The sequence below is a fragment of the Crinia signifera genome, chromosome 7 (genome assembly GCF_055691185.1).
Source record: "Crinia signifera chromosome 7, ASM5569118v1, whole genome shotgun sequence".
NCBI classification, from domain to species: domain Eukaryota; kingdom Metazoa; phylum Chordata; class Amphibia; order Anura; family Myobatrachidae; genus Crinia; species Crinia signifera.
Genome location: NC_139223.1, coordinates 129601775 through 129625092, shown reverse-complemented (window position 1 = coordinate 129625092; position 23318 = coordinate 129601775). Strand labels below are relative to the sequence as shown.

Genomic DNA, 23318 nt, shown 5'->3' with positions numbered 1-23318 from the left:
CAACAATATACACATCTATGTTGGCAGATCAGGATGAGGTGGAGGAGCCAAGTCTATTTAATGTTGGTTGATTTAAATATATTCCACAGCACCATAATGTAAACATTATATTTTTGAGATGTTTAAAAAAATTGGTCTACTTTGGCTGTATCTTTAATATGTGTTTTTAGGAAAAACATACCCAGTTAAAGGCATGTAGCAGATATTTTCCAGCAGATGTGGTGCATTCTGCAGCTCAGGCATTTGAGTGACATCGCTTTCAGGCGGACAATGCACACATGCAGCTTGGGGAAGGTAGATGGTAGCGGGGAACCATCTTCCTGCACCACATCTGTTGGCATTTATAATTGATGTTGCACTTTATGTAGATTGCGTTAGTTTTATTACTAAATGACATATAACCTTTTAAAGATATAAAGTGCTGTCGTGTTTTCACATGTTTGGGCTTCTCAGCCATATTGGGCACATATTTAAAAAATTGTTGTTTTAAAGCGGAAAAAAAAAAAACTTTCACATTCAGTTTTTCAATAAAAGTTTTTGCTAAAATGGCAAGCAATGTGTGGTGAGATTTTCTTACCTTACAATACTTGTACTGTAAAACCTTGATAATAGCCTTGCAGGTTTCAGGGATGATGTGTCCCAAAGCCTGCGCAGAGATGCATGTCCCATACTTCAGGTTCTCAAAGGACTGCCCAGTCGCCAGGAACCGCAGGATAGCCAGGAGCCTCTCAATGCGAGATTTGAACCCACCATCTGGTCTCCCGCTTCTCAATATAGGGGGTCACCAGACCCAGCAATTCCTGGAGGTGTCCTCATCCATCCGCAGAAAGTTTCTGAAGTCCTCAGGATTACTTTCGTGGATATGAGCCAGGAGGGGCATGTAGGAGTGATCATACCTTTGCAGTAACCAGGCCCTCGTCCAGCACAATCTCACTCTCTCCTTTGCTGGGCCCTCTCCCTGTCTCCTCTCATCTTCAGCACAGTGTAGCTCATCAGAGCTTGAAATCTTGCAGAATTCATCTCAAGACAGAGCAGGATAGAAGAACTTTGTAATGGCAGGCAGAACAAAGCAGTGCACAGTAGTAAGCAATGTGGAACGAGCGGCAGGTATAAACCAAACCTCTAGTCACAAAGCAACCAAGAGTGCAGGGAGTTACAATGTCTGCCTGTTTATATATCCCCCAGATAGGCCAGCCCTCTATTTACATTTTTTAAGATCTGTTCGATAATCTGGTGTGTTTTTTTAACGCATCTGATCATGCGATCCCGCCAATTTTTTTTATCGAATGGTGCATTCGATAAATCGCATGATCAAATGCAAAATCGAATGCACTAAAATGCTTTTTTCATGCGATTTATCGAATGGTGAGCTTCAAGGGAAATCGCACATGTGTATGGGCAGCATTATATTCGGTACTTGTTTCCTAGCACGGCCACAACGATCATGATCGCAGGCATCGGGGGTAAAATCGGGTGCGATGGGCCAGACGCGATGCCCGTGATTTCCCCATAGAGAACAATGTTAAATGTCTCAATTTACCCGCGATGACCCCGATTTCCCATAGGAAACAATGTGAAATGGATCAATTTACCCAAATTATCATAGGGAACAATGGTAAATGGCCCAAAAACACCCCTGAACATAAAAATGTCCCCCCAAAAGTACTATACGCCACCCCGCGATCAACGTGAACCCGAAGCGTGGCGAGCACAGCGAGCCCGCGAGGGGCGGCGGTACGCGTCCTCCGACCTTTTCATACCCCCACTATCCACGTCGGCGTGGAGTTGAGAATAGAATAGTGTGGCGAGCGCAGCGAGCCACCGAGCCCGAAGCGTGGCGAGCGCAGCGAGGGGACGCGGATACCTTCACAGTTATACGCGTCCCCTCGCGGGCTTCCCAGGTGTCCATGGCGACGCGGACACCTGTGAAGCCCGCGAAGGGACGCGTTTACCTGTGAAGGTATCCGCGTCCCCTCGCTGCGCTCGCCACACTATTCTATTCTCAACTCCACGCCGACGTGGATAGTGGGGGTATGAAAAGGTCGGAGGACGCGTACCGCTGCGCTCGCCCCGCTTCGGGTTCACGTTGATCGCGGGGTGGCGTCTAATCTCCTGTCTGACCATGCAAAGGCTAGTTCTCCTCATGATCAATCCTGGCGGGCCAGTCCTTCAAGCTTTGTGGGGTCCTGGAGGTGGAAGAAGTTTGGATAGGTGACTGGTCTGGCGCTCTCACCTGCATTGTCCTCCGCCACTCCCAGACAGAGGATTGCAGACATCAATGGACCCTATAAACATGCATTCCTGGTTCCGGGAACTCTGATCTCTCATCACCCTGCAATGGTCTCCTTAAACATCTTAGTCTGCTGAGGGAGCTTCACATTGTGACTGAGAGGTGGAAGCCTTCCTGCTTCCATCAGCTACGGACCCCTGCCGTTGGTTGTATGACTTTGCACAATTGCTCAAAAACCTGTACTTGTTACTCCTGAGTGACTTGGTCCTGGAGCATCTCGGTTTTGCGATGAGATGAGATCTAGTACAAAAAGTATGTGCAGCACATACTTTTTGTACTAGATCTCAACTCATCGCAAAAACGTGATGCGATGAGATGCAATATTGTGTACAATATTGTATACAATAATTGTAACGTGTATGGGCACCTTTACGTTCTTATACCAAGTGACTTCCCTGATACTTTGTCCTTAATGTGGGTTCTTGTTCTGCATGCCCCAGCCCTCCTGCCCTTACCTTTGGGACACTGACCTCCATTACTGCAGTTTACTAGAATAGTACTTGCCCTACTTATTTTCTGCTACCTAAGATGACAGAGCTTCGGCTCTAATGCAGATAGATGCAGAGTCTGTTGCTCAGTTGGCTAGAGATCTAGACAACATTGTAATATTTAGATGATAGTTTGGCCACGTTGTCTCAGTTGGACACTGATGGGGATCCTAGTGATCCTCCACTCAGGGTTACTTGGGGAAACTGAAACCATATTTGAAATCCCTGTACCTGTGTTATGGTCTAAGCAGCTGGACAGGGATGCTCCTCCTTTATCCAGTCTCTCCTATCAAGATAATATGAACTGGGAAAGATAGCGCTCCCAGCCCTTCCAGAACAGGACATGTGCTACTGCTTAGGATTGCTCCCGTAATGACATCTTCATGCTTGTCATCTCAAAAATTATTGTTCAATAATTATTTGTCTCATTTAGACTTAGGTTAGGTCCATAGGTTACTAAATTGCTAGGTCCATAGGTTACTAAAATGCATTTATTGTTATCTTGGCAACCTTTTATACTACAGTTTGGCAAGTGTTTGCTTTGCCTATGTTACGGGCCTCCTAGGCTCTATGACATGACTACTATACTATGACTGTGTACACGCTATCCTGGTTTTGATTCTCTCTGGACACTGTAAGGTCCATACACACTGGGTGATTATTCCCAGTGTGTATGGTGCACGATGATGGTGATAATAGCTGGGCTGAAAAACGCTCAGTGCATTCTATTACACTTTTGCTTCTAAAAATGCCATGGTCTACCTGCACTGGAGAAACACTGTTCTCTTCCTGCATTCTACATACATTGTTTCAAGTGTCCAACTTCCTGGGTATCTGTCTGCATGTGTTGGGTGGATAGCTGCTTTAATTGTGGGCAACAAAAGATACTATGTTCCACAATCATCTATTTTTATATGAAGAATCAAATAGAATGTAAAAAAAATGCATACATTACGTACATAGTCAAACAAACAATCCACATAATCACCACAACGTGTTTAAACTCAATAATTTATTAGCAATATAACATAAAAGCAGTAACAGTTGATACCAATACCTAATGGTCCATTCCTGGGCACCACCGCCTGCAGCAGCCCAGGGCAGAACAGCCTTCAATGCAACAAGCAAACAACCCCCTTTGATGGCAGTAGTTCTCTCTACCACCAAGTGTGGCTGCTATAAGTAACAAGTCTTAAGCTTGAAGGAAGCACTGTAAACACGGTGTCTGGTAGTAAAGCAAGTCCTTATTTAATACTTTACTGTATGGCGCAGAATCTGATGCCCTAACCATACAGCGATTGCCTGAGGAAAGAGCTGGGACTTTTAAATTCTGAATAAATGGACAAAAGTATTTCAAATTGGAAACGTGAGCAAGTAGGTGCAAAGGGACAGGAAGAAGAAATTTAAAAAAGACTTGTAGCCAGCCTCATATGTTGAGCAAGTAGCACAAAGTTTCACATGAGCCAGTTATTTGTGATTCCCTTAAAGTGTCCTTGGCTCCAAGCAACAGGGTCTTATTGCAGGATCCCAGTGGCCCCCAGTACATGGGTGAGAACACTGAATGTACAAGGTAAAGCAGAGTCTTCACCTACGGTGGCATCAGGGTAAATCAATGAAATATTCGGACAAATAAATAAATAATGTGCTTTATACAATACACTCTAAAAAAGTAAAAAAAAAAAAAATGAAATGGATGGAGCATAAAAAAGGGGTTTCCCTATAAAATGTCTTTGTACCCTAGAGGGAATGATCCACCACAGAGAGAGCAGACTAATACTGATAATTCTAAGCAGAGACCACCTAGACAAAGGTCTACAATCCAGCATATCTCCAATAAATATCCGTCATGCGCAGCAATGTGAACTATACTCCCAGCATACTTGAAAAGCCCTGAGAAGGAATCAAAATGACCAAACTCGGGTTGACAGTAGGTCATATCTTCAGCAGGAAGACAGAATACTTGTAGAAAAAGAGGTTTTTCACATGGTTTCCCCAACAACAACAAAAATACGAGGGGGAGGTACCATGATGAAACCGTCTTGCAGTCTCTGGCATATGTCCTATGCAAGTTATTAATACACAAGGTACAAAATGGTTCGTAGAAGAAAGAATCTGGCTTCTTTGCGGTTATCTTCAACATCCACACACCATATGTTATCCCACAGTACTGTTCATGTGAAATGTATCATCCTATAAAGGAAAGTCTTCATTTTCTCTGTGTTAGAATTTGTCACACCAACGTAACTTGAATGTGTGTCCTACTATTCCAACACCAGATGGTGCATGATTGTCACCTGGCCCAGCTGCTGAACTGACTGTCCTGGCTGGTCACAGACTTCACACTGCAGCGCTTCTTTACAATCATGTTAATGTACGCTCTCATAATCTTGGTGATTTCTCCCACCTGGATAAACAAACATGCAGAGACCAGTTTCAATGACAGATGGAATGAAGAATTTTCTCTGAAAAGCAATAAAATCACACAGCAAAATGTGCATAACTACAAACATGTACAGGATTGCCCATCCCCATGGCCAGAGGCAGGAAAGGTGCATACCAATGTAGTAATAAACATGTATGTGCACATGGTGATTGGTGGGGCAAAAATGAGTGTGGCTACATATGTATGAATCGAAATGATATCATGAGTTCAACCAGGGCCGGACTAAGGTCTTTGGGGGCCCAGGACAACAACATTGTGGTTCTCAAAAGACGGAGGCAGCTAGCTTTCAAAGCTTTTGCTTCAAGTTGACTTAGCTAGTTTAGCAACATTCTTGCACAAAAAGCAAAGTGGGAATAAAAGGAGAAGAAACTGACCTGGGTTGTTTCAAAGAACATTTCTCTGTCGTCTACTGTGATCTTAAAGGTGTTAGGCTGTGGAGCCCCAAAGAAAATGATATGTTCATACTGAAATGTCTCCAGTGGTTTTGGGTCACCACGTTTGTAGACGGACACATTCTCTGCACTGACCCCGAGCCACAGATCATTGGGAAATCCCCCTTCTTTATACTGTAAAACAAAAGACAATATTGTTTAAAGTCTAAAATACATATCACCATACAACTCACAGAAGGTGCCTCAAGCTTATAATTTAGAGTATTCTATTGGGTGTATTCAATGCGGCTGCTCATCCTATTCAACGTGCCGGGGAAATCCTCACTGTCAGAGGATGGGGAGGATTCCCCCAAACAGCAAGACTTGTGGCTAATGCAGGGAGCACCCTGTATTTAGCCGCAAGCCTCGCCGTTTTAGTGGCCACATGCACCGTTTCCCCCTCGCTCCAAAAACCTAGCGAGTGGGAAATGGCGCATGCAGGGGGTCAATTGCATACTGACCGTACGAGCTGTGAAAGAGAGCAGGCACCACTGCACGCTGCCACAGCTCACAGAAAGCATTGAATACACCCCTATGATTATGCCAATTATGGAGTCAAGTGCGGCACATTTCCACTTTTAAAAGTTAAAGACAAAATCCCTAATTTACATTCAGAAGGTAAAGTACCATGCTTTGGTATTTATTTGCTGTCTTGTAAAATAATGAGAATATCCAAAAAGTTCATTAGGAGACCCCAGGAACTGAGACTTGGGATAGTCAATTGTTCAGCCCTCAATGCTACAGAGTGACATGTCAGATCCAGAACATTAGAGGGACCCAGTATTAGGCTGATGATCTTTCTACCCAGCCTTCCATATCTGCTGGTAGGTGGTGAAGTTTTTCCTCCAGCCATCCTCAGAAACCAAAGAATTGTCTTATGGATGGGTTCCTACTTATAATACATAGGTTATAGTAAAATTAAATAAATGCAGATAAGGGCAAATGAAACCTAAAAGAATAACAGCATGTTATGATTGTATCAATTTCCCTCTTGCATAGAGTGTCCACAATAAAAGTGCACAGTCCCTCAATAATACCTCAACATCAAAGAGTGTAGATCCATATCCTGGCCACTCAACAACAATCGCCATATAGTTCACCATTGCCTGGTGCTGAGACATCCCATGCAGCCGACTCCATTTCTCAGCTATACTGGTGCGAGCTGCGGAGAGCTCCTCTTTTACCCACATCTCCAGCATTTGCTCCTCCTCCATCTTCTGTTTCTTCATAGAGCCCACCTTGAAGCCACGCTTTAAGGTCCCTTCTAAAAAGCTGGTTCTCCTCCTCTCCAGAGTTTGGCCAGCTGTGCTGCTGCTTTTGGTTGCCTGGAGAATTTTGTTTTTTAACCGCTGCACAGGATACACAGTTTCCAGGGACCATGACACCTTGGAGAAGTCTCCATGCTGATACTGCAGTCTCAGAGCAGCCATGTGCTGCAAGGTCTCCTCAGGGGCCGGGAAGTGGCCACTAGTAAGACTTTCATGAGCCTGAAAAAATATCATTTAAATTCAGCACAAACAGGATTGTTACTGGTTAATATAGCATATTACAGGTGTGGCACATTCACAATGTCTTTACAGACATACAGTATGACCTGCACAATGACGGCACAGTCTAACCCTGTAATGTAGACATAATGAATACATAGAACTACTCTGCACACATATGAAAGAGCCTGGCCTCATGCAGTTGCTTGCCTGTGGTAAAGGCTTAACCGATCTTAACCTATCTACTTAATATAGCAACTTTTGGGCTAACATCAGGCTAATTATTTTTTGGTGGTATTAAAATAAATTAAATATCAAAACTTCACGATACATTTGTAAAATGCCTAGTACCACTTAATGTACCTCTTTTGTGATCACAGGCCCTCAAGAAGTTCTATATTGCCAACATCATAGCACATCATTGCAAGCAATGACTCCCATGATGCACTGCAAGTAACATCCAGTTCCGTTCAGCACACAAACCATAAATACAATGCCTGAATAAATAGGATTAATGTATGGTCCATTAAGGAGCCACATCTACTACAGTGTCCTAATTCCCACCTTAGTGGCAGAAATTTGCCATACTAGCTGGGGTGTACAGGATCTTCAAATAGTTTGTTAACTTTTACAGGAAAACTAAAGATATACATTTATAAAGACTATAGTTCTGTTCAAAGAAAAACAAGGTCGACATGAGTTTTTTTTTTTGGATGGCTGTCGACCTATGCCAAATGGACACTGTTTAAGTGTACCACGTCTCCGCACATGGCTCGCTATGCTTCGGGTGGGGTGCCTTGCTGCACTTGGCACACTATTATAGTCTTACTCTTTACCCACTTGGATAATAAAGTATGAAAAACCAACTTGGATAATAAAGTATGAAAAACCAACTTTTTGTCAAAAAAGGTAAAAAACTCATGTCAAGTTGTCAACCATGTCCATGTTGACCTTAAAGTTGTGTCCACTTTCTGTCAATAAGGACCTAGGGTATGTCGACCAGTCTTAGGTTCCGACCTAGTCACTGTCAACAATTAGCGGTGGGCCTAGACATTGGCCAGTGTTCAATGCTCTGGATTCACCGCTTCTTTCTGTGAACTGGGCTGTTTTTCAGCTAAACTGAATTTTTTTTTCTCCGAAAATTCGCTGTATTCAATGTTCACTTTTCGCCGAAAGCAAAAAAAAAAGTGAATGCCGGCCAGTTCTCCGTTTCATACTCGCTGAAATTCACTGGTGTATTTCAATAAGGTTTTGGCTCTAATTTGCAAGAGTGTATTCAGTGCTAGAATGGAGAACTGCTTTCACCGTGATTTTCGCCAAGTTTCATCATTTTGGATTCGTCTTCTTTTTTAGGTGAACTGGAAAGTGATCTTTTTAAAATAAAGGTTTTCTTTTTTTCTTTTTTGGTGTCAAAAAATCTGTAATTTTATTATTTGAAAGGTCTTGCTATTTGTTTTGTTAAACTTGCTGCACATGAATATATATTTCATTTTAATTTTTTTTTTTTACAGATGACGTCAGTAGGGGGGGGCGGGGACCCGCTCATTAATATTCACTGCTGGGTCCCGTTCATTACATATGCACGAGTGGGACCAGTGCAGCACTCCCTGCACCTCCCTGTCTGGCCAGTCTCCTGGGGCCGCAGCTTTGCCGTCAGAGGCACCGAGCCCCTGATGCGTTGAATAGGGGGAGAGGGAGGGCTGGCTGCACAGGGTGAACCCCAGCATCGAATACTATCCATTGTCGATCCAGGGACCGCACACAATACTTTGTTGTGCTGTTTTCCATCAGACTCATTTTCTTTGAACAGGACTCTAGTACAACATCTTTAGGAAACTGTAAATGTTGGCACACTGTCTAAAGAGCCTGTACACCTTTGTGCCCCCTGCTATTATGGCAATACGGTTGACAACTTGACATGAGTTTTCCAACTTTTTTGACAAAAAGTAGTTTTTTCCTACTTTATTATCCAAGTGGAAATAGAGTAAGAATATAATAGCGTGCCGAACGCAGCAAGGCACCGCACCCGAAGCAAAGAAAGCCATGTGTGAGGACTTGGTACACTTTAACGGTGTCCATGTTGACATAGGTCGACAGACTGCCAAATATTTAAAAAAACTCATGTCGACCTTAAGTTTGTGTCAATTTTGAACTAGGGTATGTCGACCATTCTTAGTTGTCGACTTAGCCACTAGGTCGACCATTAATGGTTGACCTAGTGGCTGTCGACCTAGACATTGTCTACCATCTATACGTAACCCAAATGATAAAGCTTTAAGATTACAAGACCAGCAAACTCCAGCTCCTGCTGGGTTGTCTTGTGATCACACGGACAGAACCTAGTGACACTAAAAGAGATTTAGCTTGTAGGCCCATGTTCCAAATGATTAGATTTGATGAAAATTTGTCTACGTTCATGTACATGTATCACTTAGTTCAGGGGTGGGAAACCTTTTTTGTGCCAAAGGCCATTTGTATGGGGAAAATAATCCTTCAGGGGCCATACGTAAAAATTTCTCTTAAAAATTGTCCTATTGCAGCTGTCCGACGCTCCAGCGACTGCCGCTGAATCGGACAGACAGTCTCTTGCTGCTGCTGATTAAGAGGAATCTCGCGAGAACTACCGACCTCTCCCTAGAATTCCCTTGTACTTGACTCCCAGCAAAGCCGTCGGGTGGGTGGGAGGGCCACTGAGATCAGCTACGGGGGCCGCATATGGCCCCCGGGCCTGAGGTTCCCCACCCCTGACTTAGTTGGACAATAGTCACTTGGATCGTTATCTACTGTACAGAAAGTAGCAACACCAGTCTGTGTGTGTTCAGCAGTAACAAAATTGTAAACAGGGCCAGAAACAAGGTTTTGGCAAGTGATCAGTAACATACTGTACAAACATTTTTACTACTTCTAAGAAACTTGCTAAAAAAAAATTCTTATATTCTGGGAGTTTCAACATGAAAAAAAAAATGATAAGGATCTCTGGTAAACCCTTTTATTAGATGACAGATATATATCAAATGATCTCACATTTTATTTCTATTTCCATTAAATAGGACAAACCTGCTCAAACATGAAGGCAAACTCTACACCCTCCTTAGGAACACTCTGCACGTCTAGGAAGCAATAGAGCTTAAAATACAGATTCCACTGACCCAATTCTTCATCCTCATCCCCTGTGCTGGAAAGTCTGAGGGAAGAGATGAAACACCCATAGACATATCACAGGAGAACATATCAGAAGAGAACACGAAAGGAAGACAGAAGCAAAAAGCTTGAAGTTGAAATGTGTATGACATGAAACAAGTGTGCTCCAATGGAGGAAAAATACAATAGAAAAGCTTTAGATGATCAATCTCCTCACCTTTCAAACTTTGCGAGGACATCCACCACGATAACACGGCTCTCAACTGCCCTGTCCGTATTTTTGTTGCGTTCAAAGAGGGCAAACATATTGCGACTGTCATCCATTGAGAGGCCACGAATTAATTTCTCCACCACCTGCAATGGCACAAATTACCCACAATTCTCACTCACATTCCCAACACAGGTTAAGAAGGCATGAACGGACACAACAAGAGTGTGTTTTATGCACCATTCTGATGTTCTTCCACACTCATATTACCCACACAGTTGAGAGGGGGGAGTGAGATGATCTTTTGTATTAGTTGGGTATGTTGGGGAGGAGTAACCATCCTGAATGCCATGATCAGTGATCCTGTGCACTCCAGCATAGTATTGTATACATTGGATCATAGCCCCACCCCCTCAAGTAGCTCATCCCTTCTGTACAAAAACACAGCCAACATCTTGGTGACCCTATAGTCAGTCTCCAATTCAGCTATAGAACTCATGGGTTTTTATGGAAAATAGTATATCTTGTTTAAAGTCAGTGGCATATTTATAATGGGTGCAATGTTCACAGGGCACATGAGCCCCCGAGTCCCAGGAAAGCCCACACTGCACCCATTTTTAATTACTTACTACTCCGGAGCCTCATGATAAAGGCAGCAGCACTGCCAGAATCCCAAAGAGAAAAAATGTCCACCATGCCATTTTTTTCAGAGGTCTATGCATGCACAGTGGAGTCTGAGCGCTTTAGTGCTCAGGCACTACAGCACTGCATGGCGGGGTGGTGCGGACGGCAGAGAGGAGGAGGCTTGAATGGAGGAGACTGCACTCGGGCCTTCTCCTTTCTTAACGCTTCCCTCATTACAGTACTTTGTTTTGTTAATCCCTCCAAAAATACAAATGCTTATGCAGATGATAATCTGTGGTCATTTTAATATGTATCCAGATTGATGAATTGTGTACTAGTTGTAAATTGTTAGATCTATACATGAATGCAGGGGTGGGGATTCAGTGTCCTGGAAACCCTCCTTCCCCACTGTCTGGCTGGTGGCCACTACATGCAGTATAAAGGGTGGAATACAGCTGCTGCACATGAATTTCCTGTTCTGTAGTGAGCCTGCGGTTCCGAAGGCTCACTCAACGCACTAGAGAGAATCTGATAAGTGGCTTACAGATGTGTACACAGACATTTATCTTGGGAGCGTTACACATAAACCCTGAGCACCACGTTACACTGGAGCACTGAGCTTCTTTGCATGCAACTGTTTACATTAAAACTGTGTGAATATGACTCATAAGCAGCTTCTGCTGATTACAATTAAAATACATACTGTATACTGTGTGAGACCACACTGGAAAAACACTATCTTAGCAATCCATATGCAGATACAACTGTAAAACATTTTAACCAGCATAAGCTGCGTGTACGTACTATTCACATTGTGTTAAGAATGACATGTATTTTAATGAGAACTTGCCTCATGCCTTGGCTTGAGGCAACCAAAATATCTGTTTAAAACGCAAGTAGACTAGATGTATGTGGATACAGCTGTACAGTGGTCATTGGTCCTGCATATGCATTACATAACCTGCACATTGTAGCTTGTTACATGCTAGCTATGCAATCTTCATGGGCTTCACTATAAAATCAAACATTTAAAACCCCCTCCAGAAATCCTCTGTTTGCTCCTGATTAAAGCAATAGTTTTGCATTAAAAAAAGAACACGCATTACACACTATGGGGACCTAACTCTGGGATAATTTGTTAGTGACACTGTGTAGTGTTTGCACTGCATGGTGAGTTACGTATGGAACAGTATCATGCTGAGCAGAGCCCCCTCACACTAACCTCTCCAGCAGTGGTATGCGAGTTAATACTGATCTGGCAAGAACCGCCACCGTGGCAGTAGACTGTGGTGGTCATGTGACTGCGAGTCAGCAGTGCCGAAAGCTCCTCTTGAGATGGAACCAACTCTCTGCATTTTGTTTTCTTCAGAGCATCAACTATGAAGTGAGCAAATTGCTCAACCTCCGTGCCAGGAAAGTTGTCCCTCACCCTGCAAAGAAAAGAGAGAGTCAAACATCTGGCCAATCGGACATATTCTATTCCATTCAACCGCTTCAGCATGTTCATGTAATTCCCACTTTCACAAGCTTATGGAACAATTGGCTTAGGTCGACACATGACATAGGTCAACATGGCTAAGGTGGACAGGGTTGGAAGGGCAACACAAGCTTGTATACAATGGCTAGGTCGACAGCCAAATGGTTGGCATGAGTTTTTCATGCGTTTATTTAGCCATGTGCCGACAGGCAGTATAGGGCGTGGAGGGAGAACATGAGTCACCATGCCTGAAGCATCCCGAGCTCAGCGAGCCATGAGAGGGATGCGGTACACTTTGACGGTGTCCATGACGAACATGCCAGTGTCGATATAGACATCCGGGACAAAAAGTAAACGTGAAAATAAATGTGGAATAGCCATCGTCGACATTCCAACCCTGTCGACCTATTTCATGTGTTGACCTAAGCCATGTGGACCTTCTGTGTTCAACCTAATATATCGACCCTATGACCCATACCCGATCCATAAAACATGATGTGTTGAGGGTCTGGAGAACCCCCGATTAACAGGATAATAGAAAGTGGTAACATTTCAGGGCTAGTACTCGGGCGGGCGTGGTATGGTTAGTATCCCGACTGCCGGTGCTCCAATTGTGGGGCGAGCACAGAGAAGCACCTTGAGGGCTTGCTGCGCTCGCCAAGCAGCGGGCTCAGTGGCTCGCTACGCTCGCCACAGATTCTATTGTCCCTCTTGGTGGGTCATGGACCCCCAAAAGGGAGAATAGCCCATGTGAATCGGGAACACCCTGTTGGGATTCCGACATCAGTATGTTGGGATCTCACCTGTCGGAGCGTCATCCGGCACCCCACCCAGTCAGGTGGCTCAGGGGTAAATGTATGAAGCAGTGATAAGGGAGGAGAAGTGATAAAGTGCCTGATTCTTCATCACTGGCCAATCAGCTTCTGACAGTTCCTTTTTAACCAAGTCTGTAACTTAACAGTCAGGAGCTGATTGGCCGGTGATAAATTACCAGGCACTTTATCATTTCTCCTCCGTTATCACTATTTCATACATCTGCCCCTTAGTTCCTTCTTTCTAGGACAGGGATTCTCAATTAAAGTCCTTACATACACTATACACTAACAGGTTGTGCTTTCTGATCCATATTGCAAGTTAGTCATAATTGCACCTGTTCCCACAGACATAAATCCTAATATCATAACCTGTGTTTGTATGGGGCTGAATAAGCAAAGGAGAACCAAAATCATTATCACCTCTTGAGGTGAAACTTGAGGTAGCGTAGGATCTCTCTGCCGGGCAGGAATGTACAGCTCATACAACAGAGCAGCTGCCAGTGGCGCAGGTTGCCCAGGCTGTTGGGCTGAGGTACATGATTTGTCTGTTTTATCAGCTGACAATAAACTTCGTCTCGCAGAGGCTTCAGGTCTTGGCAGGTCTGTAGGATGCCCTGAATTATGGGAACTGGATCAGGAACGGTCTCAATCTCCTGGAGAGAATTAAAGATCCTCACAGCCTCATCCTGAAGAGTGGTGTAACCCTTATCTTTTTGCACTGTATAAAAAAAGATGGGAAATTATTTTAGACTGTGTATAGAATAAATAGTAAATAATTGAATTAAAATCCCACTACGGTGTACAGGTGAAAATAAACAATTATAGCAATCTTGCAGGAGAGGGGAAAAGGGGGAGATACTTGTACACCAGCTCATCAGACAATGCGGTTGATTCAACACTGCTCGATAAGTAGCAGTCGTTCGCTGCTTACCATATGTAGTAAGTCCACAGTAGTCTGGTTCACGTACAATTGTCTCAATCACAAAAAAAGTGGGAGGTGCCCTCCAGATAGTAATGCCAAGCATAGGTGCCGATTTATGTTTTTGATGGTGGGTGCTCAAGCCAAAAATACAGGGAAGTGGCTTCATGGGAAAGGGGCGTGGCCACAAAATAATACTGATTTATATTACACAGCATAGTTATCTCCAATATTCAAATTATGGCTACTGTGCCAAATACATAAATGCCCCCACAGTGCAGGTAAATAAATGCACACATAGTACCAGTGACAGCGACTAGGGAGGGGGAGTGCAGTGGGACACAGGCGAGTGGGCCTCTGATGAGCGGGTGGGTGCTCAGGCCCTTAAGCACCCACAGAATCGGCACCTATGATGCCAAGTACAAAATGAAAGAGAAAGTACGCTCGATTTTTGGGTGGCACACTTTTAGTTAGTTAGAACTGAACATTTTATGGTCATTCTATTAAAAAGAATTGCGGGGGTGATTGTCCCCAGTTTAACACAAGCATCAAACACAAAACATATGTAAGAGGACACTCAATGTACAAGACAATAATTGGTCCTCAAAAAACACACAGGATTCTAAATCAGCCCACTAATCATAGGTGGCAATGATTAATCCTGTGGTTATGGTAAATTAGTTCTACAATGTCTAGGTCTACAGTCATATGGTTGACCACTAACGGTCGAAATACCGCCTGCCAGCACTCGTTGGGTCAAAATGCATGTCCACCTTTTTCATGTCGACCTTTTGACCCTGTCGCCCAACAGTGGTCGACCTTATGACTTCATAAGTCCGGATACCAACCCTGTAGTACACAGAGGACGTCAGTCAGTCCTATAATAGACAATGGTAATGCTATGGAATAGCTTGGGAAATATAGAAAAAGATCACACTTTGTATAAGGAGACACTCATCTCACGTTTGCAATGATTTTTTAATTCTGGCAGTGTCCACATTTAATCACCAATTTGGAAAGCAGACACTCGAAAACTGGTCTCAATTACCCTTCCAGAGTAGCGTGGGTATAAATGAATTTATTGGCGCTAATTTAGCATGGCGGGCCGGGGGGGGGGGGAGATCAGTAATGGGTGCAGGGCCGGTGTAAGGCTTCTTAGCACCCTAGTCAAAACTTCAACCTACTGTACCCCATACTGCCACCAATAACAAATTTTCCAACCCCGTAAGGCATACTTGCCTAACGATAGGCAGACCCCCCCCCCCAGAACCTGGTGCCCTAGGCAGCTGCCTAATGGTAGAGCCGGCCCTGAATGGGTGGGTTACAGGCCACTGTACAGTATGAAAAAAATTGGGCTAGCCATTTATTCAGGAAATGCCTTAAGCAGAGAAGTATGCAATAATAGAATTTGTTTAATAAAATATTTGTGGGAACTGTCTCCATGAGTCATATTTTTGAAGCTACAAGATAAAGATAAAAATGATAAGAATGATAAGAATGGAGTAGGTGGTGACAGAATGTGTGAAAGTCCCAGGAGCTTTCAGGTATTACTCAGTGCATTTCAGTGAACAATTTCTCAGAAGGTAATATGTACTTCTCACTTTGGTGCTTTTATTTCAAGTCCCAGTTACTAAAGGAATCACCGTTTTTGCAGTTGCTGCCCCCTCATGGCCGTCTTCCGATCTTGCTGATTTTTGTTTCTTAATCTCCTCACGTGAATCCACTTCCTTCCCATTCCTTTACCAGCAGATGTCCCCCAAAGTTCTGTCTTTGAACTTGTCCTATTCTCCCTTCTTAGTTCCTCTTTAGGGGGATGTATCAAGCTTCAAAAAGCTGATTGGCTGGTTGTTAATCACTCTCTGGTTAATCACTCTCCATTACTTTGATGCTTGACACATCTGACCCTAGGTGAGCTCATTGCCTCTAATAGCATCTCTATGCTGACAACACTTGGATCTATCTTTTCTCCCACTCTCTTATTACTTGTATTTTCAACTGCCCAGGGCTTAAAGTGGTCATGCAGAAGTGGGGGGAACTTATATCTCTATGCCAACTAATTACCCCCCCCCCCCCCCTCACATTATGCATTGCAGACACAAAGCCAGCAGTAGGGTTTTTGCAATCTCCCTGCAAACTACAATGCTTTTCTGTGCAAGACCAATGTGGAGGTTAAAATGTTCCAGCACACCATTAGAGGTGGGGGAACTCCGTGCCACCCCGTTCCCCCTCACTTTAACCCCTGCAAGTGCCTATGCTATTTCCTAGTAGATGTCTCAGTGCTTTCTTAAACTTATCAAATCTAAAGACTGAGCTGAAAATCTTCCCACCCTCAAAACTAACCTGACTTCCTACAGTTCCATAATCCAATAAAGACACTTCCACCCCCTGCAGTCCTTAAGTGCGCTGTCTTTGATCCATCATTGCCTCCACCCTCTACTTCAGTACCTCTTGCAGTCCTGCTGTTTTCAGTTCAAAAATATCTCCAGGAAAAAATCCGCTCACCCTGTAGGCAGCAAAAACCCTCATCCACTTACATACCAACTCCCTCTCCTACAAACCTCAGACTGCCTCCCCTTCAGAGCTTGCTTCAACCTTTTCACAAGCACTAACAAGGCCTTTCCCAATTATCTGCATTACTGACCTCATCTCCTATCACAATTCTCTTGAACACAGATTCTTCCATCTGATCACTTCCTCCCACCTAGACTTTGTAAAATATTACAGTGTGTGCACAGCATGAGTCACTTTCTTTTAGACCCGACCTGCTTGGTCTTCGAGATAAGACATGTAGGTGGTGAGGGTGGAGAAAAACTTGTACATGGTCTTGAATTTAAAATTGTTTAAGGAATCTGTGCTATGGAAAGTTTTACACACACATACTGAGTCTTTGCAGCTCATTCGCCTGCATAGTATACATTTTGGCTTTGGATAAAGCATGAGCGAATGATAGGATGAGGGTTATACGTACAGTTGAGATTGACATCCCCATAAGGCAGTGGTAGTAGTGGGGAGTGCAGAGGGTGATGAGTGTATCGGAGGATAGGATTTCTTCTGTAGGTCTGCTCTACGGCCTCACTGTTCAAACTGTTCTCCTGTTACAGAAAGAATGTTTACTAGAATTACTATACACACACACACACACACACACACACACACGTACGTAAACACACACGCATATGTCTGCTCCAGTGCTGGAGCCTCTGCACTGTAGCATTTTTCAGGCACAAACTCTTATTTCAAGTAAGCACTTGAACCTTATTGTGTTTTTCTTTTTCTGCACCTGCACTTTAGTTCACGCTGCATGTTTTATTGATGCAGTGATCACACACTGCTAACATTTTGTATTATTTTATACATTTCAATAAATATCATCTGCCACTAGAGGGCAGTAAACCACCAACATTTGGAACTGGTTTTAATCTTAATTTAATTTGAGATTTGGCTGTTGCAACCTCTCTGGTGCTACTGGTGGATAGTATTTCCCACCAAATGCTACTGTATATGCTGACACAAAGCACTTGTTATAAAGGAAATGTGCTAATCTGAAACTTTTCACCTTGGCTACATGGCTACAAGGGAATGGTGAGGCAGGTACTGCAGAATGTATATAATTAGTACTTCCAAACAATTTCTTACAGCCCCCCTGTTGTATAAAATACAAATTTCCATTGGAAATGTGCTGTAATACTGTAAGAAAACAGCAACCTACCTACCTAATCAGATCACAACAGTAAAGCTGTACTACCACCAACTGAGGAAGCATAGTAGTTTTGCCTCCTCCCCAATGCACAGGGGGCTGTTTTGTACCTCTATTTTACCCAGGGTACCACAGTCTTGTAGCCGCAGCAGACAACTGGGCTGTGTGATGTTTACAATGTGGGTGTGAGGAAAAGGACCAATCAAAGCCATAATCAAGGATATCAAGACCTCTCATTTGACCTCTTGCTCACACCCCTTCTCTACAGCCAAACATGTTGTTCCCCTTTAAACAATAGAGCCGTTTTAAAGCTTAGGCCCCGTTAATACTCTCCAAGTTAGTTTCCAAGTCCTCTTATTGCATCTTGCATTCACCTTGATATCTCGGATGAGTTGCTGAGTGGGCGTCTCAATGGGTGATTTGCTGTCAATCACCCCCTGGATGGCGTTTGCCCACCTCATGGCCTCATTGAGCAGCTTGGTGTAGAGTCTGTAGGAATGTTTCCTGCCATATACTATAATATTCCAGTACCCTACAGGAGAAGAGGGATGAGGTTACAAGCTAGATACAGAAAAGGAAGCCTGTCAAGCCCACCACATGTCATCCTGCGTCACTGTACCAGTTTCCGCATGACTCTTCTCATCTGGCTGCACCACAGAACACAGGCTGTTGAGGACCAGCGTGCCAAGCTTTGATGCCATTCTCTCAGAGGACTTGTAATAATCTAGAGCGTTCCGGGTCAGTACGAACCAGCGGCGTTTTAGCTTCAGTGATACCATCTTGCTGCTGTTTTGGACTTCTTTATGGAGCCAGCCTGTGGGCAGTAGGAGTCATGAACAGGAGGAATAAGGGTAATAAAATATATTTAGGTTTCCCTTGGCATTACCTTAGCCTTAGGGATGTGATGGGAGAACTTTACCTGGTTGTTTTTTTCATGAAAGATGGTGATCAGAGTGAGGGAAGAATTACTTTTAATTAACCATAGTAAGAGCCACTATACTACTGCATGAAGACTAGTCATAACCTGGGTACACTACGGGATTCTTGGCACCACCAATATCGTTAACAAATTATATGAGGCATACACACTGAACAATACAGTGATAGCATCCAGGTCCACGCTGATACACGCAGATTTGACTGCATGTTCAGACAACGGGGCATCGTCAATGATCTGTGGGAGCATGCATCACTAACAATATAGTGCGCATACACAGACTAGATGATATGAAAGACTAGTAAGCCCGCTCGAAGCAAAAGCTTCGAAAGCAAGTCTGCTACCTTCTGTGTTTGTGCATGTGTGAGAAAGAGACGTCGTTTCACTCTCTGTCGGCAGATGGCAGTGTTCCGGATACTAAACACATATATATTATATATATAGATAATATCATTAATGAGATCGTTATCATGCTAAAAAAATATCTTTTAGTGTGCAGGGACTTATAGATTGCACTGAAACAGCGCCCCCCTTGGCTACTCCTTGGCAGTGCTAAATATCACTTTTTGACTTTTACAAATATCTGGCGGTACAGTGAGCGGTAAATTGATCATAAAGGGGTGAAAGGAGGGGGGAATGGAGGGGGTTGTAATTTTAAATACTAATGTAACTGTACTATGGACACATAGTATGTAGTTGATGTCTTGTAAATGCATATGGCTAGCATTTTATGTGTTTAAACCAAGTTTAAAAAGGTTTAGAATGAGCATTCCTTTTGCAATTGGTGTGCAGACTAATACCCCTTTTTGACCAAAATTCCAGGTCGTACCCATCTTAGACCCAGTTTCTATTGCACCATACTCTCAGGTTTTTCCTGTCTAGCCTCCCTTTCAACTAAAACCTGGGAAAGCCCAGCAAAAGCTGTGCATGACAATAACAACGGTTACATCAGCAGCCGGCATCCTGGAAGGACACAATGAGCGGCTTTTGGATTTTCCAATGTATTAAAATACTTGGTAAGAGCCATTTCCACTGCACTATTAGTAGGTTTTACCTTCTAAAAACCTTGCTAGTTACTCAGTAAAAAATTCATTAGACCTGGGAATTTTTCCTGGTCGCCTTCTAAACAGAGCCCAGGTATACTCGCCAATTACTCTGTTTTTTTTTAAAGTGGAAAAGGGGTAAAAGATATCAGCAAATCATTACAGTACATGTAGTAACAAAATACATGATCCTGGGAGAGCCTGTTTGGTTTACCTCTCACAAGAAACTCCTGCCCATCCACCTTGGCCTCTCCTCGTGGTTTCTGCAGCAGAGAGATCCAGTGGTGCATTTCCTCAGCAATGTCCGTGTTGCAGTGAATGACGCGGTTTGCAGTGATTATCACAAAGGAGTTTGGTCTATAAGACAGAGGCAGGAACAAGTGTGGATATAATCTAAATACTCAGCACTGATACTTTATAGAAAAAGGCAGAGACACCTGTGATTTCACTACTTTTCATTCGATTTCTAGGGCCGAACTGTCTGAATTGGATGAAAACAGGCCAAATCACACAAGTGTATGGGGCCTTTAGAGTTTGGTGGTCAGACTGCAGTTCCTATTGACAATAATGAGAACTGCTTTCTGCAGCAGTAGTTAGCCCTTTCTGTGAAATCTGCTGCATTAGGCGGTTACATGGCAGTAAAACAGAAGTACTTTGTGTATAAACTTTTGAAAAAGCTGCTTCATAAATATGTTCAAGTGAGAGAGACCGACAAGCAAACAAATACAGAAATAAAATGCAAGAGCAGCAGAAAGAGACAATGTAGCTCTCTAAGCTAGTGGTTCCCAAACTGTGTGCCGTCACTGCCGTGGGACCCTTGGATTTCCAGAGACACGTGCAGGGGTGCCTCGGGTTGGTGGTCCCGGTGAATGCAAATGATGGTCATCATAGCAGGCACAACGAGTGCTGATAGCTGCCAATCATAAACTATGTGTATGACCAGAAGTGAATCCTGTCCCTGCCCACATAATTAAAACAAGTATGACAAATATACACAATTTACTTAATTTTTTTTTTTTTTTGACATTTCTCAATAAAAAAAACTTATCCTAGGAGTGCTGTGAAAAAATTCTGACACTCCAGGGGCCGTGATTAAAAAACGTTTTGGAACCACTGAGCAAAGGAGATCTAAGGTTAATATACAGTAGATGCAACTTATATACCAGTCTAGTACCTGCATACAGTACATCCTGATTTTTATTAACTACTAGACTGCTCTTGTCATATTGAACAGGGGTTTACAACATGCAGCTCTCCAGCTGTTGTGAAACTACACATCCCAACATGCTCTGCCAGTGTATTAGGGCATGCTAAAAGCTTAACTATGGTAAGGTGTGGCGGGATGTGATATTTTGCAGCAGTTGGAGGGCTGAATGTTAAATACCCAATACACAGCATACAAACCGAGCTATTCCTGCGAAAGCGGATTGTGATTGGTCAAAGATTGCTTGTTAAATACAATCTTCCATAGTTCTTTAGGGCAGTGCCATCCATTTATGCTAATAACATGCCTATATTCCTGTACAAATGTGGCTAATTCCACTCACAGAATAAATTGTTGTCAAATTTAAAATTACACAACTTGTAAACTAGGGATAGCCCTGTTCCTGCAAACAATTCCTATACAAGGATGCTGTTCCTACTTTCCACCTCCATTCACCCCTGAAATGCTGACAAAACTCAATTAAAATGTATTTTATTTTACACAATCCATACATAAAATTGTAAATGACACTGTACCAATAAGTTACATCAAGGTATGGAAAGGATTAATATTTGCGAGAGTTATGAGCTTTCTTATTTGCTGTATCCATAATACAGAAGTAAAACAACAAAAAAAATGTATTACCTGTCTGGACAGTCTGATGCACAGACGGAATCAATAAGGCCTACGTCAAGCGTTCCCTATAAAAGAGAGAAATAAGAACATGGAAGGTGTCTCTGTGATGCAGAAGAGATGTCATGAGAACACTACACAATTTAGGCAGATACGTGAGAAAAAGTAATTTTGTCTCTTTGACAATCTATGAATCTGTTCTGAAGGAACTGAAACCTCTGAGAACTGCGTGTGACTCACACTAAGTCACTTACCACAGCATTCTTGGGGTTAGCTTGTTCATCCCTCATATCTCGCAGTTGTTGGGATGTTGCAGTGTGAACTCTGCTCAGAACATTAAACCAGCCACTAAAACGGACAATATCATAATGGATATTAGTTGAAGAGACAATGGAATAATTTTTTTTTTTTTTTTTAAATCAGAAAAACTGATAACAGAGCTTAGATAGGGAGTGAGAATGTACAACAGATTTATTATGCATGACTGCCATAGGTGCCGATTTATGTCTTTGCTCGTGGGTGCTCAAGCCAAAAATATAGGGGAGTGGCTTCATGGGGAAGGGGCGTGGCCACCAAAATAATACCAATTTTATATTACACAGCACAATTGTCTCCAATATTCAAATTACGGCAGCAGTGCCAAATACATAAATGCCCCGCACAGTGCAGGTACATAAATGCCCCCACAGTACCTGTATTGGCTACGAGGGAGGGGGAGTGTGGTGGGGCACGGGCAGATGGGCCGATGCTGAGCTACTCAGTCAGTGCCCAGTATGCAGCACTGACATCAGTTGCTGGCGCCGCACAGCACACACAGAGCACACATAGGCTGGCCCGCCCGCCCCACATCCACGTATTACTCCGTAGACAGAATACACTCTTCCTGCCAACCCAACATACTGTTTCCCAGGCGGCAGGTTCGGCAATGCAGGTGCTGCAGCCGCAAATTAGCAAGTTAATACAGCGGCCCAGCGGAGGGACTCGGGCCCGTGGGTGCTCATCAATTTCCGTGGGTGCTCAAGCCCTTGAGCACCCACAGAATCAATGCCTATGATGACTGTTCATGATACTGTGTTTATGTTGAAAGAATTCAGTAATACTGTGTGGGGATCAAGACAACACATGGTCAAATATCAGATATATCCGTGCTCAAGAATATATGAATTTTAAACACTTTCTCCCTGTCAAAATGAAACGTTCTTTTCATCCCTTTATTGTACAGAGGCTTCAATGAGAACCCCTGCTAGGGGAAAAAGTTTTCCAGCAGCAACAAGGGTGGCCATCTTTGGCTGCACATAGAGAGGGGTAATAGGGACTGCTATACTGCTTAAGTGCAGGATTTTTGGGGAGGAGTCTGTTTAATACCAGCTATAAAAGTGGTTGCTATTCAAAACATTTACTTTCTGAACAAAAGAATTCCAACCTGGAAGACCTCGGGGATAATGCAAGGAGATTTTGTTTCCGCACAGAAGCTGTCCATA

The 23318-nt window shown here is 43.3% G+C and overlaps 1 protein-coding gene across 1 annotated transcript in view; it reads right to left on the bottom strand.

Annotated features, from left to right (window-relative positions):
- Nucleotides 1-3772: 3772 nt before the first annotated feature.
- Nucleotides 3773-23318, bottom strand: part of LOC146020580 (unconventional myosin-X-like) — a 121945-nt gene continuing 102399 nt past the window's right edge. Inside the window, exons 30-42 of the mRNA XM_083153812.1 lie at nucleotides 22092-22185; nucleotides 21850-21905; nucleotides 20215-20357; nucleotides 18640-18834; nucleotides 18395-18552; nucleotides 17292-17415; nucleotides 13825-14122; nucleotides 12335-12542; nucleotides 10498-10634; nucleotides 10197-10323; nucleotides 6690-7139; nucleotides 5596-5787; nucleotides 3773-5182 (exon numbers count right to left, since the gene is read on the bottom strand). Coding sequence (XP_083009938.1) covers nucleotides 5069-5182; nucleotides 5596-5787; nucleotides 6690-7139; nucleotides 10197-10323; nucleotides 10498-10634; nucleotides 12335-12542; nucleotides 13825-14122; nucleotides 17292-17415; nucleotides 18395-18552; nucleotides 18640-18834; nucleotides 20215-20357; nucleotides 21850-21905; nucleotides 22092-22185 — 2296 coding nt within the window. The 3' untranslated portion in view covers nucleotides 3773-5068. The remainder of the gene's footprint in view (nucleotides 5183-5595; nucleotides 5788-6689; nucleotides 7140-10196; nucleotides 10324-10497; nucleotides 10635-12334; nucleotides 12543-13824; nucleotides 14123-17291; nucleotides 17416-18394; nucleotides 18553-18639; nucleotides 18835-20214; nucleotides 20358-21849; nucleotides 21906-22091; nucleotides 22186-23318) is intronic.